At 39.5% G+C, this 13882-nt stretch overlaps 1 protein-coding gene across 2 annotated transcripts in view; it reads left to right on the top strand.

The window, feature by feature from the left end:
• ME1 (malic enzyme 1) overlaps positions 1-13882 on the top strand; it is a 149240-nt gene that overhangs the window by 128136 nt on the left and 7222 nt on the right. For both annotated transcript variants that reach the window (XM_056488511.1, XM_056488512.1), the window contains exons 10-11: positions 8990-9095; positions 11924-12066. In XM_056488511.1, coding sequence (XP_056344486.1) covers positions 8990-9095; positions 11924-12066 — 249 coding nt within the window. The remainder of the gene's footprint in view (positions 1-8989; positions 9096-11923; positions 12067-13882) is intronic.

Here is a 13882-nt window from a genome sequence, read left to right as displayed (position 1 = left end):
GGTTGTTGTTTGGCCTTTTAAAGTTGGTTCAGAATGCTTTCACCTTTTGAAACTGTTTTCCAAAGGTGGGTTTTGCACATCATAATAGAATTTTGCCACTTAAACTGTGTGACTTTGACTCTTACTGTCTCAAGTATCCCAGTGCATTCAAAAGGAAATTTTAATGCTTAATTAAGAGACACTTTAAAGTTGGTTTTGCACTCTTGAGTACTTCAAGATTATACAAAATCAGTTGGGACTTATCTTTAGCTCTGAATTTCTGAATTATCACACAATTACAGTCTGTCTGGTGAGTGTATACTTACCTATATAAACACATTGGTGGGTCATGTCTTCCATTCCTCTATTCTCAGTGTTCCCATATTTTTTTTCTGTTAATCCCACAGATTACATAAATGTGTGATGTGTGGTGAACACATTTTGTGTCTTCTTTAAGGTTGCCATAATGTCATGTTTAGCTGTATTAGATAGCCAAGCCTTAGTCCATGAGCTTGAAAGACAGTAAATTATTTTGTGTCAGCTGGTTGAGAAGAGGCAGAATGTGAGACTGTTGGGTTATTCATAAGGTTCACCACTGTCTGAGCATTTCAGTAATGTGCTGCAAAGGCTTTTACTGCTTTTTGTTTTGTTTTGTTTTGTTTTCTAAGGCAATACCAAGAGCAGGGTAGGGTGATAGGCAAGAGGGTTCTTGGAACTTCTAGGAATATGATACAGTTACTAAGCCATTTATGATATTTAAATGGAATTAATAGAAACTTCCCCCCACCCTCTGCTAAGGATGGCTCTCCCATGCTGAGGATGGACAGGGTATGTTCCTGGGCTGCCAAACATGCTTCTCTTGCAAGTGAAGTTCTGTAATTTGCAAGGCAGCATTATGTTTTTGTACACCACATAATCTCTATTGCACAGGAGTTGTTCCTTTGCAGAGGGATGAATATTATCCTTAATTTCAAGTCATCATGGAGAAATGTTTCTTTGGACAGTTTTGCACTCTGTTCTTTCTAGTTCAGCACAGTGATTGTTGTGTCTAGTCAAGTGATTTTTTTTTTTTTTTAAATAACCATTAGATGTGTGATCTTAAACCCTGTAGGACAAGCACAAGAATATCCACTGGGGTCTGATGGCTGGAGACCTCAGAATATTGATCTTTTAGTATCAGAGGAAGACTGAAATAGATCCCAAAAATGTAACAATTTCTGTGGTCTTGATTAACTATAATGGAGTAACCAGGTAAACCTGTAGATAATCACATAAAAGGATTTCATTTTTCAGCCTCTTTCCCCCATTGCATTATCCCTGGCAATCTTATTTGCAAAAGATTCTCACAACCAATTAACTGGCATTGGATATGACCCTGATTAAAGTTCATTGTTTGATCAGAACTGGGTGCATCCACAGTTCAGTCTTTGCTCAGAGAATGATGAAAGAGAAAAGAGGACATTTGGGAATGATACCAGAATTTCAGTGCCAGACCCATATAACAAGTGAAAGAATTTTCAAAGCTCACAATGAAATACCATAATATCAAACTGAATCCCATCCAGACTGTTACTGATTTTTAAAACAAAATTATCAATAATCACTCTTTTAAAAAGTTTCAATTTCGTACAAGATATTAATTTGATAATGGTTTTAACTTTTATATAACACTGTCTGCCAGTTCTGCTAGCTTTTAAATATTTCTAGCTTTCTTTTTATCAATAGTCATTTATTCTGACACTTCCATCTTGATCAGTTCTTCTATGGCTGACTGCAACTGGCTGGGACTCTTGAAGCCAAAAAAAATATATACTTTTTAGCAAAGATGCAATGCCTTGGGTATCTCCAAGGTGCCACAGTCACTCAAAGCAGTTTCTGCCTTATTGTACTCACGTAAAATCCCAGCAAAGCAATCCTTGTTTGCTTCATCAGGTTTTCTAATGTCTAGGGGATTAATCTGTGCACTTTCATCTCACATTTATCATGTTCTGTATCAAGTACAAGTTTTGCAAAAAAGGAAACTTTAATTTGTCTCCAAATGCTCATGGCATTACTCATGCTCAGTGAGTAATATATGAAAACAAGTGAGGACAAGGCAAAAGGGTGATTGGTGGGGTGTTTCTCTAAAAGAGACACCAACCAAAACCCTTTGCCTTTGTTGGCATGTAACTCTTTGACACTGCATGCATGAGATGTACTGATGAGATAGGAATCTAATTTGGGTGTTTATTATTTCTTTTGCTTGTGCTGTGCTACTGAAATTAATGATTGATTTGCTCCATTTTCTGCTGTTCTGTAGATTTGTGATTTGCTCTGGTTCTCATATCTTATCTTCTTGAAAAAATTGTCTTTATAAATTTTGTCCTGCCTGTCATTAACCATGTGTGCTTATTTACCTGGAAAGAGTACTTTATAAATTTTACAGGACTAAAACAGCCCTACTTTTCTAACAGTGTTTTAAAGTCAACACCAGAATTGTATTTCTTACCATAATGGTATGTTTTACTGCCAGCTATGATATTGTCTCCTCAAAATGGTGTGTTTTTTTTCACACAGTTGGTAGCAAACTGTTTATTTGTTGTGTGCCCAAGTAGCCTTGTTTTGGTTTTAATGTATTTTCTTCACCTTTAGGTATTGGATGATGGGTCTGATCAGGAGGCACTGTCACTTTATAGTTAGAGTCTCAGCATGGGATTTTGGGAGGGCTTACATGTCTCTGCTTTTTAGTTCCTAAATGAGGTGGCACAGAAGTGCCTGTCACCTGCAGGCCCAGACTTCAGTCAACCCCTGCCCAGTGAATACCTCCACCCTTTTTATTTTGTATTTTGTGACTTGTACCTGATGCTGTTCTGGAGTTCTGCTGGGGGGAGCCTGGCCTGTCCCCTTCCGGCCCATTCTCTGTGCCCCTTCTGTGCCATCTCTTTCATGATTCTGGAGCCTCCCCATGGAGGTCCCTCTGTAATCTCTGCCTAGAGCTCTCAACGTCCTTTAGAACATGGATTTACTTGTGATGAAACAGATAAAAATCCATGGTAGAGATGGTAGAGACCATTTCCCAAAAGGAAGGTGCTTTACCACCTTCTTCCATGACTCTCAATTCCTTTTTTGTTTTCACAATTGCTTTTTTTTTTTTTTTTTTGTTTTTCTCTTAACTGTGCAATAGGGAATACACTGAAAAAATGCAAGTAAAACCAAAGCATTTGCAGTTGGAAATACTCAGCTTACTAATGGACTGCTTTGCTGCCTGGTCTGTAGTTCTCATGTCCTTTGTGGTTCTCATGTCTTCAGTATTTAAGAACCTCCAATTATTTTTTTTATTTATCTGTGTACTGATCTCTGAGCTCTTGTTTAAATAAGCCCCAGCTGATAGAGTGAAATGGAGGCAAGTGTTTATATAAATAGATTTGTGCCTCCCTGGCTGTGGGACGGGCTGGGTGCCAGCAGTGCCTCCAGCGTGGGCCAGTGCAGTGGTCAGGGTGCTGTGCCCAGTTCACAGCTGCCTCCCAGCTGATGGCAGAGCAGCTCCTGGAGAGCTTCCAGCCCTGCCTGGCCTCTGGCTCAGAGCTCTGCTCCCCAGCCCTGCTTCGTGGGGCAGGACAGCAGAGCCAGCTCAAACAGGCCATGGATTAGGCTGCACATGGGTGGTGTTTGTAGGGTTTGCCTCCCATTTTCTAATTTCCCATATAGATGTCTGCTGTGCAGTCTGGTCTCCTGTTTTTACAGCTGTTTTCTATGAAAATTCTCAGGGTTTTATTGATGGGTCATTTTTGTTTGTTATCTGAGCCTCAACTTGGCTATAATGTGATGATAAGAGTAACTTTCTGTGAAAACTGTGATATACATTTGCTTGAAACCTGATCCCTGTTGATCAGACCCTTAAACTAAAAACTTCAGAACCCTCCCTGAAACTGCTCCCTTTGCTGCTTTTATTTCAAATCCAAAATACAAGCAATTTTTATAGAACTATTGAGTCCTGTTACTTTCTTTTGCTGCTTGAATTGAAAGGTCCTGGTGCTCATGTGACTGTGTTTTGTGATAACAAAATCAATGACACTGACCTATTAAGGAGTAGAGACATTTTAGGATTCCCAACATCTTTCATACATAATGTCACAGAGAATGCTGCCATTGTTTCTTTATCTCTTTACTTCATCTGCTGATTTAACACAGTGCACCTTTGTAATTCATTTGCTATTAAAGAATTTAGTTCATATTACTTTCCATCTAAGATACCACAGTGACTTCTAATATATCTGTTTTCAGGCTGCTTTGTTCTCTTTTGTTCAAATCCAAAATAACCCAAGGGTTTCTTGGTATAGAATTATACTGTGATAGAGGCAATATTTTTCCACTGAAAAGTAGTTTCTGGCATTTTCATTTTAAGTCTTTAGACATAAAGATTATTAATCTTTTTGAGTGTTATTAATATTCTCAGCCTTCAGTATTCTAGTGAAAGTATATTGTATTGTTTATTCAGGAAAACAGAATAATAATCAGCCTTAGGAGAGCTGATGCCTGGCCTAGAGGAGTCTTCCTACAGCTATTTGAACAACTGTGCAATAACAGCCTTTGGTAGGAGCTCCTGGAAAAAATCTCTCAAAAAAATCTCTCTCCTGTGTAATGAGCATTGAGGTGCTTCAGTGAAACAATGAGACTGCACAAAGGTTTAGTGTACTGCAAAGGTCTTTAAACTGCTGGTTTTTCTGAGCCCTTTTTATTGACTGAATTAATTTTTAATGATGCTGAAAGAGAAATACAGTGGATTTACAAGACACACCTGAAGATGATGTTTCTACTTAAAAGACTCAGAGCTTCACACACAGAATCTGAGAGCTCATTCAAACTCTTCAAAGTAGTGTGTATTTTACATTTCTTCTTTTTCCCATTAGGAGAAGAAATGAAATACCAGTAAGCTCTGTGCCATGTTAGTATTTTAGGGTTATGGAGATGCAGGCAGGCCAGAGCAATTTCTGATTTATGCTGCTTTGTGTTGATCCTTTGCTGCTCATTTCCCAGCAGCCATAGTACAAAAGCTGGCTAAGCCAGGGCTGGAAATGGAAATGTCAGAAGACATGCTCTGTGCTTCTGGAAGATGTTTTAGTCAGAACAGCTCAGCACTGACAGGTCCAGCCACTTTGCATCTCTCCAGTGTCAGGAAGGAGACAAGACAGCAAACCACACAAAACCAGAATTGAGACTTCTGCATTTTGGCTTCATCCTCTTCTTTCTGCTGGCTGACAAAAACTCTGTGATTTCTTATTCCAGCTATAGGCATTCAGGGTTGAATGTCTGGAAGCATGTACTAAATGGACTGGCAACTCCTTATTTTAAGGAAGAGACACAAATCTGAATTGTTCCTTCCTTCCTGCAAGCCCTTCCTTGCCCTGTTGGCAGGGCACAGGGGAAAGCTAATCATTCTCTTGCTGCTGCCTTTCTACTTGGTGGAGATCAGAACTTAAGAATCTATCAGTTTGTGGAGGAAAAAAATACTGTCTAAAGGACTGGAATCTAAACTATTGAAGTTTTGGAATCAAATGAACTGGCTGGTCTTGAAATCTTGGATGTAGAGCTTAGGGAGATATTATGTAGTTCCTTTGGGATCACTGAATTAACAATTAAAATACATTTGACACCTCTCCTATGAGGAAAGACTGAGAGAATTAGGATTGTTCAGCCTGGAGAACAGAACACCCCAGGAGACCATCTATCAGCTCTCCAGTATCTAAAGGGGCCTATAAGAAAGCTGGAGAGGGACTTTTTACATGGTCATGGAGGGATAGGAAAGGCATTTAATCTTTAAATTGAAAGAGGGTCAGAAATTAGGAAGAATTTTTTTTTACGGTGAAGGTGGTGAACACACTGGAACAGGTTGCCTGGAGAAATTGTGGATGCCCCATCCTTGGAAGTGTTCATGGCCAGGTTGGATGGGGCTTTGAGCAGCCTGGTCTAGTGGAAGGTGTCTGTGCCCACAGCAGGTTGGTTGAAACTAGATTATCTTTAAGGTCTCTTCCAACCCAAACCATTCTATGATTCTAATTAACTTAAAAAAAAATAAATATATATATATATATATGCATATGTTTAAAACAAAAAACAACCCAACCATATAGCTTCTTTTATAAGCATTTTCCAAGCAAAGATCTCTATGCACATAGCTGTTATTTTTGCTAAGCCACATAATTTAATATTTCATTCTTAAGTTAATATGCTAGAAAAATATTTACTTGGAGACACGATCTATGCTGACTAATGGGATCAAACTAATTCAGACCAAAGCTGAATAAATAAGTAAATTTTAAATTGTATCAGTTTTGACTTCCATTGGGTTTTTTTTTTGTTTTTTTTTTTTTTTTTTTTTTTGTTTTTTTTTTTTTTTTTTTTTTTTTTTTTGGTAGAATGGTAGAATATCATTAAGATAAATGTAAAATTAAGAACAGACAGAAATTAGGGTAAAGCAGAAGTGAATCTAATCTGAGCTGACCCATTTGGCTAGCACAAGTCTTGCTACCTAGCAGCCTGGAAAACATTGCAGTGGATCACATCCTTACTGGCTGAATACTCTTTTATAGCCAGTTAAATGAGAGATCACTGTCAATGTCAGGACTTTGAATCCCTGGTGTTTCATCAGTGTTTTAACACCTACTCAAAAGCCACTTGAGTGTAAAACTGTATAAGAAAGTAAGTCTGCTTCATGAAGAATTTTGATTATTTGTTTTGACTGAAATTGAAAATGAAAAAATAGCAACATTTTTATCCACTAAGATGTCAGCCTGATCTCTTGGCTGTTTTGTACTAAGGAAAAAAATCAAGGTCACCTTTTCTGAGCAATCGACTGTCCAGATCTGCAGATCCTGGAGGGGCTGAGAGCTACCAGCCTGCCACAGCCTGAAGAGTGAGCTGGTCACAGCCCTTGGAGGTGATTTTTTTTCCCTTGGTAGCCCAAAGCAGTCTCCTAGAGGTTGTGTTTTAAGGTCAGATGGAAAACTGGCCTGCTCAGCAGCACCATGATGAGCCATTAAGGAACCATCTAAAGAAGCAGCCTGGACTGGATGGTGGCCCAGGGCACTCACTTCTGGGTCCCCAGCAAACCTGCCTCCAAGTGAGGCTCCACCAAGCATTTCAACTCCAACCCATCAGCAGATTAGAATGAGAAGTGGCTTTTATTATAGTATTTTGAGTTGATCCTAGCAACAGGGTTTTGGTCTGGAAGTCATAAATATTGGGGTTTCTTTTTCTTTGCTGACTAAAAGGAAAGCTTCATATTTTTCCCTTGAAAATGGTAAGAAGAATTCTTGCTTTAAAATGAGATGAGTCTAAAGTGTACTGTGGGGACATCTGCTGGGATGCTGGGAAATGGCAAACTGCAAAATACATATGGTGGTGAAATGATTCAGGCATGAACATGCCAAAAATGATTAATACTGCAGCATTCCCTCAGGGCTGACAATTCCACACTTTATCCACAAAGGAAATCAAGTGCCCCTATCTCAGTGTCTCTGTGCTGATCACTCTAGGAGAACACTTAAGACCTGCATAAGCCCATCCAGACATAAAAATGTGTAGAAAGGAGAGATCTGTGGAAATGCCCTGTAATCATGGGTGAGCCAAAGGAAGCTGGCATGCTGTGGGGCAGAGCAGCTCAGTCAGCCCTGACCACACAACAGCTTCCTGTGGCACTCTTGGGATGGGAGTGCTTTCCTTTCAGAAATGAGGAGCTGCCTCTTCTTCCTGGCAGTGGCTGAGCCAGGACCAGCAGAGGAGCTTCACTGATGGGACTGGCACGGCCACGTGCTGCCACACTGCAGAATGGGATCTGAAATGAAGCACCAGCTTTCTCAGTTTTGTTGTAAGAACCAATCATGCCTTATGTCTGATGGTGTATGCAGGCCTAAATTGAACAAAACTTTTCAAGTTTGTAGACTTTGGTGGAATTGTGGAATGAATTCTCTTTCAATGCTTCAGTGTAGCCTTAATAATAATCTTGCTAAGATTAAGGAAATGTTTATTTTATCAGTTGTAAAAGGTATGGATGGGGAAACAATACATACCTGTTTTGGCTATTTGGTCAAAATTACATTCAACAGTTAATTTTCCTCATGTACTTCCCTATGTATCTCTTTAATCTGCATCTTTCTGTCTGAAATTTTAAGGTGTTTGAAGGGCTGGAACCATCTTCTAGACTTGTGTTTGAAAAGTGCTTTTGCAGTGATATTTTCTGCAGCATGAGGCTAAAACAAGGGTTGGAGGTGTGATCATTTTAAACTTTTCTGCTGAAATTTTCAGATGTCTGTTACAGACAAAGCTCTGCATATTTAGACAAGTAACAGAATTTTCACAAGCTCTGGCCCTTTCTCACCCCTCACTCCATGTTACACTGAGCTCACCTTGCAGCCCAAGTCAATGCCAGTGATATTCTATTGCCCTTTCTCCTGTATCCATCATATTCCCTTTGGAAACCTTGCTGGGCACTGATGGGTGGAAATTGCCAGCAGAGATCAGGGCAAAAGTTTTTTCACAGCTCAGTCAATTTTGTTAATGCAGAAACAGTGCTCTCGACATCTGGTTAGAATTATTTTTATTCTGTTCTTAATGATGAATGATTTAAATATGAAAAATGTGAAGAAAATGTAGGCTCCACTGTAGTCTAAATACTCACATTTATAGTCTCCATACTTTTAGACAAGGGCAAAGCTGAAAAAGCTAGGATAAACTATTTTTATTTTGCTAAATTACAGATCTCATACAGTTGCTCAAATAGATGTTAATACCATTGTGTTCCACAGCTATTTTCGATTTAAAGTACAATTACTGAATTTATTGACTTCTTAGACAAAATAGATTGGTCCTAAATTATCCTAAGCATGTTAGCTGTACACAGTGTAACTTGTCTGATATTATGCATAAGTAGAAATGCAAATAGGATGTGCTAAACCAGATACTTTGTAAACTGATTATCCCAGGGCATTAGGTTGCATTGAACTGAAATGTATTTTTCTTGTTCTGTACCCAGGGGCGTGCCTCATTAACACACGAGAAGCAGCGGTTTGCCCACGAACATGGTGAAATGAAAAATCTGGAAGAAATTGTGAGAGAGATAAAACCGTCCGTGCTAATAGGTAATTTCTTTGACTTTAAAGCAATGACCTTATTCTTTGTTGGAAAAACAAAATGGGGATGTGGCTTTGTCTGAAGAGAAGATCAAGTTCCTCTGAACAGAGTTCACCTTTGTGTGTTTTCAGAAAACATGGGGCTCATAATGGACTCTATTAAGCAACTGAACAAATAGTAACTATCCAAGCATGTAACACTGCTTTCATGCTGAGCCATCCATTTTACAGGGGAGAGAATCTGACTGGGTTTAAACATCTGATGGAGGACCTTACCACCTTCCTAAATCACTTCTGGTGTAATGTGGAAGGTGTAATACAAATAACCTGAAGCTTAGAGTGAGAAAACTGAGCTAAGCTCATGTAAAGCTATGCAAATATGAGGGTGCTGTATCTGAGTCTTCTTTTTGCTCACATTTAGGTCCTTAGCCAGCAGTCCTTTATGCAGACCAAAATGCAGATTTTACAAAGACTTTTTCTTTTGTAAAAGCTGAAGGATTGTGGTCTCAGTAATGGATTGCTCAGCTCTCTATAGTTCAGTTATTGTATTTCAGTGACAGTTTCAGGAATGAACTGCAAGTACTCTTGGTCTTTTACATAAGTAAGACTTGAAGATTAATCTATCTGGCTAGTAAAGTCATTCATCAGGTGCAAGAAAACTGAAATGCCACAGTGATAATTATCTTACATTTTAACAGCTACCTTTTTGACTATGCCTACACCACATGGTCCTTGTTCAGTAAAATCCACTTTTTGTGGTCATCAGTGAGGTAAATGAAGTGTTTCTTTTCCTGTGCTACATGAAGATAAGACTGGAAGAGAAGACCAAGTGGTCCAGAGAATTTACTTAGTATACTCAAGGCTGAAAAAGCTAGAGGGATAGAAGAGTAGAATGGATGAATATTTATCCATATAAGGGTGTGTGGATGTTTAGGGAAGATTTGCTGTCATGAAATATGTGTTTTACTGTGTATCATTTTTATGTATAAACCTCAGTGACTCTCCCTCAAGGTCACTTTCTCTTATCAATTCTGTATAATGAAGTCTCTTCCATCAGAAACAGCAATAGAAACTAATATTGGGGATTTTTGTTTTGAGTGACCAGACATTCAGTATGTTCCCTGGATTACCAGGAGTCATGGGGGAAATTTGTTGATAGTCCTCCTCCCACTGTTTTACTTAGCTCTGTCTGAGCAAATCCTTATACACATTTAATTGTCTGCAATGGCTCAAGGAAAAGCCTTAATTTAGATAGACCTAGCCTAAGAAACTGCAATTAAAGAAAGAAAAAGCCATAAGCATTTTGAAACATTTTGTTTTACCTTAAATCTGAAGATAGTTGTTTGTAATTCTTACTGTTGGCTGTCCAGAAGCAGTTTTAGAAGATAAGTAAACACTTGGCAGCTGAAGATTTAAGCAGAAACTAAGGTGTATGACAGGCTCTTATACAATTGTTCATCAAACACAGAGTGGATCAGCTGGTCTGTCATTTTGCATCTAAGCATCCCTGTCCATTCATAGAAAATGAAGTACAGAGAGCTCAGAGTTGTAAAAAATAGTAGTATATGACAGATGATGTGACCATGCTCCATGTGGGATCAGTCAGAAAATGCTCTGAGATGCCTTAAAGAAATGTTAGTCCTGAAGCACGACCTTTGAGCCAGCTCTGGGCAGTGAGGGCCCCTTTCACCTCCCCCCCAAGGACCTTGTGTTCACCTCAGGCAGATCCCAAGTTGTCCTTTTAGACTGGGCACTGTCAGGATGCTTATTTGAGCATCAGTGACAAGATGTTACAGTACTGATCTGAGAAAGGCCCAAGTTCCAGGCTCTCCTCTCCCAGCCTGGGTTTTTAATCCATTTCTGCTCCCCAAGAGAGGGGAAACAAGTTTTTTCCTGCTTTTGAAACTCAGATGCTGTGTGGAAAGCAGGATGGGGTGTCAGGCCCTGGGGTCTCTCAGGACAAAGGAGGCTCCCTTCTCTCCAAGCCAGGTGGGAGGGGCCTCTGGTAAAATAAAGATCCTTAGTTTTACTCCAAGATCTGTTTCTCTCTTTATTTTCACTGAAGGTGTGGATATCCTTGAATTCCCAGTTCTTGTAATTATTCAGAAATACAGGTGTACTTGGCATCTCAGAAACATCACACACCCCCCTCTTCAGCTGTGAATTGTCTGAGGTCCAAGATCTAAGTACTGGCTGCAAGTCTGAAATGCAGCAGAGAGCAACCTAAGTTAGATGATTTCATCCTGCAAGAGTGGCATCAGTTCTTGTGAATAGCATTTGTAAATGTGGACAGTATAGGGAATAGAAAAGCATCTCTGGTGCAATGAAAAGGGATGTATTAAAAAAAATGTTGTCAGGGATGGCCTAGACTCAAAATTATTATTTGTCAGCTCAGATGTAGAAGGCAGAGACTTTACTCATCATGTCAGAAAAAACTGCAATCTGACACACTGGATTTGAAACTATCCAGTCTGTTGCACAAAACTTTAGGACCCAGAGCTGCATCTATCTCGTCCATACTGGACCTAGCTGCAGGCTAGGTGAAAACATTTTTATCTTACACAAATGGCCTGAGAAAAGGGAAAGGAGAAATTCACCAGATCATCCAGGAGTGAATAGGTTCTGCCTTATGCTAGGGATAATACTGAAGTTTCACTATTGTAAAATCTTTTATACAAAACTTTATTTCAATTACATGTTAGGAAAAAGGTTGAACTACATGTTAAAGAGGGAGAGAGACAGAAAAAGGAGTTCTGTTCTTTTACAAGTGGCGTGCATGTCTTATCTTGAACTGATTTAATTTGTCTACTTGTTATGTGTGTGTTTTTCTCCTTTAGGAGTTGCTGCAATTGGTGGTGCTTTTACTACACAGATTCTTCAGGATATGGCTGCTCTAAACAAACATCCTATAATTTTTGCTCTCAGCAATCCCACCAGCAAAGCAGAATGCACTGCTGAGCAGTGCTACAAATACACAGAGGTAACCAAAGATTAACATCTTTCCAATATAAGTCATGAAAAGCAAATCTGACAATAATTTTAAAAGGGAGGAAGACAGAGATTGGAGTAGCAGGTGCTAATCATGTCTCTGTACATAGATAAAATTACTTAAATTAAGTAACAGATTTTTTAGATTTTATCAAGATAATTTCACTGAAGTCACTGCATGCTTGCACTCTCAAAAGCATTTCATAGCTTTTGTTGGCATAGGCAACACTCATAATCTTTGTTATAACCAAAGCATCAGTCACCATCAATCATTAAAGCATTGTGCCTGTTTTTGAACTGTACCATTTTGTGCACACAGTGGCATGCTTTTCATTTGAAATTTCATAAATACTCTTTAGGGTAAGAAAATATTTCAATCCATGAAACAGAATATTTAAAATCATTCTGTATTAAGAACTGGGGTAATTGACTCATCTTACAAAGTTTTCTGTTACATAAACATAGGTAAAAATTAAGAGAACTGTGCTTGCTCATTTATTATGGAAGTACTAATAAACACATCATCCTGTAATTCAGCCTCGAATTTAAAATGTGCGTGTACCTGTCACATGTATGTCATACATTTAAAATGTATGTGTTTCATAGTGGATGTACTTGGATTTCTAGTTGAATACAGGGCATTCTGAATGACAGTTTCTCAGTGTTTAAAATACAAATTTAGCATGTCCATACTCCACAGCACGGATGTAATTACAGCACAGGGCAGGAGCCAGGGAAGCAACCTACATGAAGGGTTGCTTGTAGTGGGTAACCACAAGCAGCAAATAGAGCAAAACACACTCTGAAGTATTTGATCTGTCACCAAAACATATCATAAGCAGGCTAGGATTATAGTGCATGACACCAAACAAAAACAGAGTATTCTTCTGAAGAGCTGAATAGCAAGAATGACCCATTTTAAAATGCACTGTAGTGCATTTCAGTTTCCAGGTCTCTAAAACAGGCAGAGATATTTCTGATACAAAGTGCCTCTGAAGTATTTAACAGTGATATTTATCACTTTAGCAGGGCTAGCATAAATAAAGGCTGGCTTTTCTTCCCCACCTAAATTCACTGCTTGAATTTGAGGGTGCTCCCTCCCCAGAGAGGCAGGAGCCAGGGCCCTTTGGGCTGCAGACAGGGAGCCTGTGCAGTGCCACTCCCACATGAACTGCAGCCTAAACTGACTTGGAGGCACATCTCTTGTCCTCAGTGTAACTGCTACCCATACAGCTAAATTCCCTTAATGCCCCCAAACAAGAATTCCCTACTGCCTACCTGCACCTGTCTGGGCATGATGCCTGGCTCTGCCAGCCACAGTCCTACCTGGCATTACCCAAAAATCTGCTGGGAAACATTCTAATGGTTTATCAGTACAGGCAGGTGCCTGAGTTGGTGTCCTCCCTACTCAGTGTGTTACAAAGAGGGGACACCCAAGGTCCTGGCAGAGGAGGTTCCAACTGACTTGTGCTGTTGCTTGCACCTTTGTTGAGCTGTGGAATGGGCTCAAGGGCCTGAAGTGGGGAACTGGGAAGAAAAGAGAGCTCTGCCTGCCCAGAGCACCTTAGAAATCACCCCATCCAAAAATCTGACATTTAGTTGCCTCAGTGTCATTTTTTTGGGAAAAAAGTTCAGTAGCATCACCTATTGTTACCATAGCAGTGTTGCCCACTTTGGGTTTTACAACTCTGTACTTCCCTTGCATAGCTCCCATGGAGCTTCTTCTGGCATGGATGCACAAAGTGAATCATGACAATGGCTTCAGTTTCCCTCCTTCTAAATTGCACAGATAGGATTAGATAGCCACA

This window comes from Oenanthe melanoleuca, chromosome 3 (assembly GCF_029582105.1).
Source record: "Oenanthe melanoleuca isolate GR-GAL-2019-014 chromosome 3, OMel1.0, whole genome shotgun sequence".
NCBI classification, from domain to species: domain Eukaryota; kingdom Metazoa; phylum Chordata; class Aves; order Passeriformes; family Muscicapidae; genus Oenanthe; species Oenanthe melanoleuca.
The sequence above is the reverse complement of the archived record's forward strand: the minus strand, read 5'-3'. Positions and strand labels throughout refer to the sequence as shown.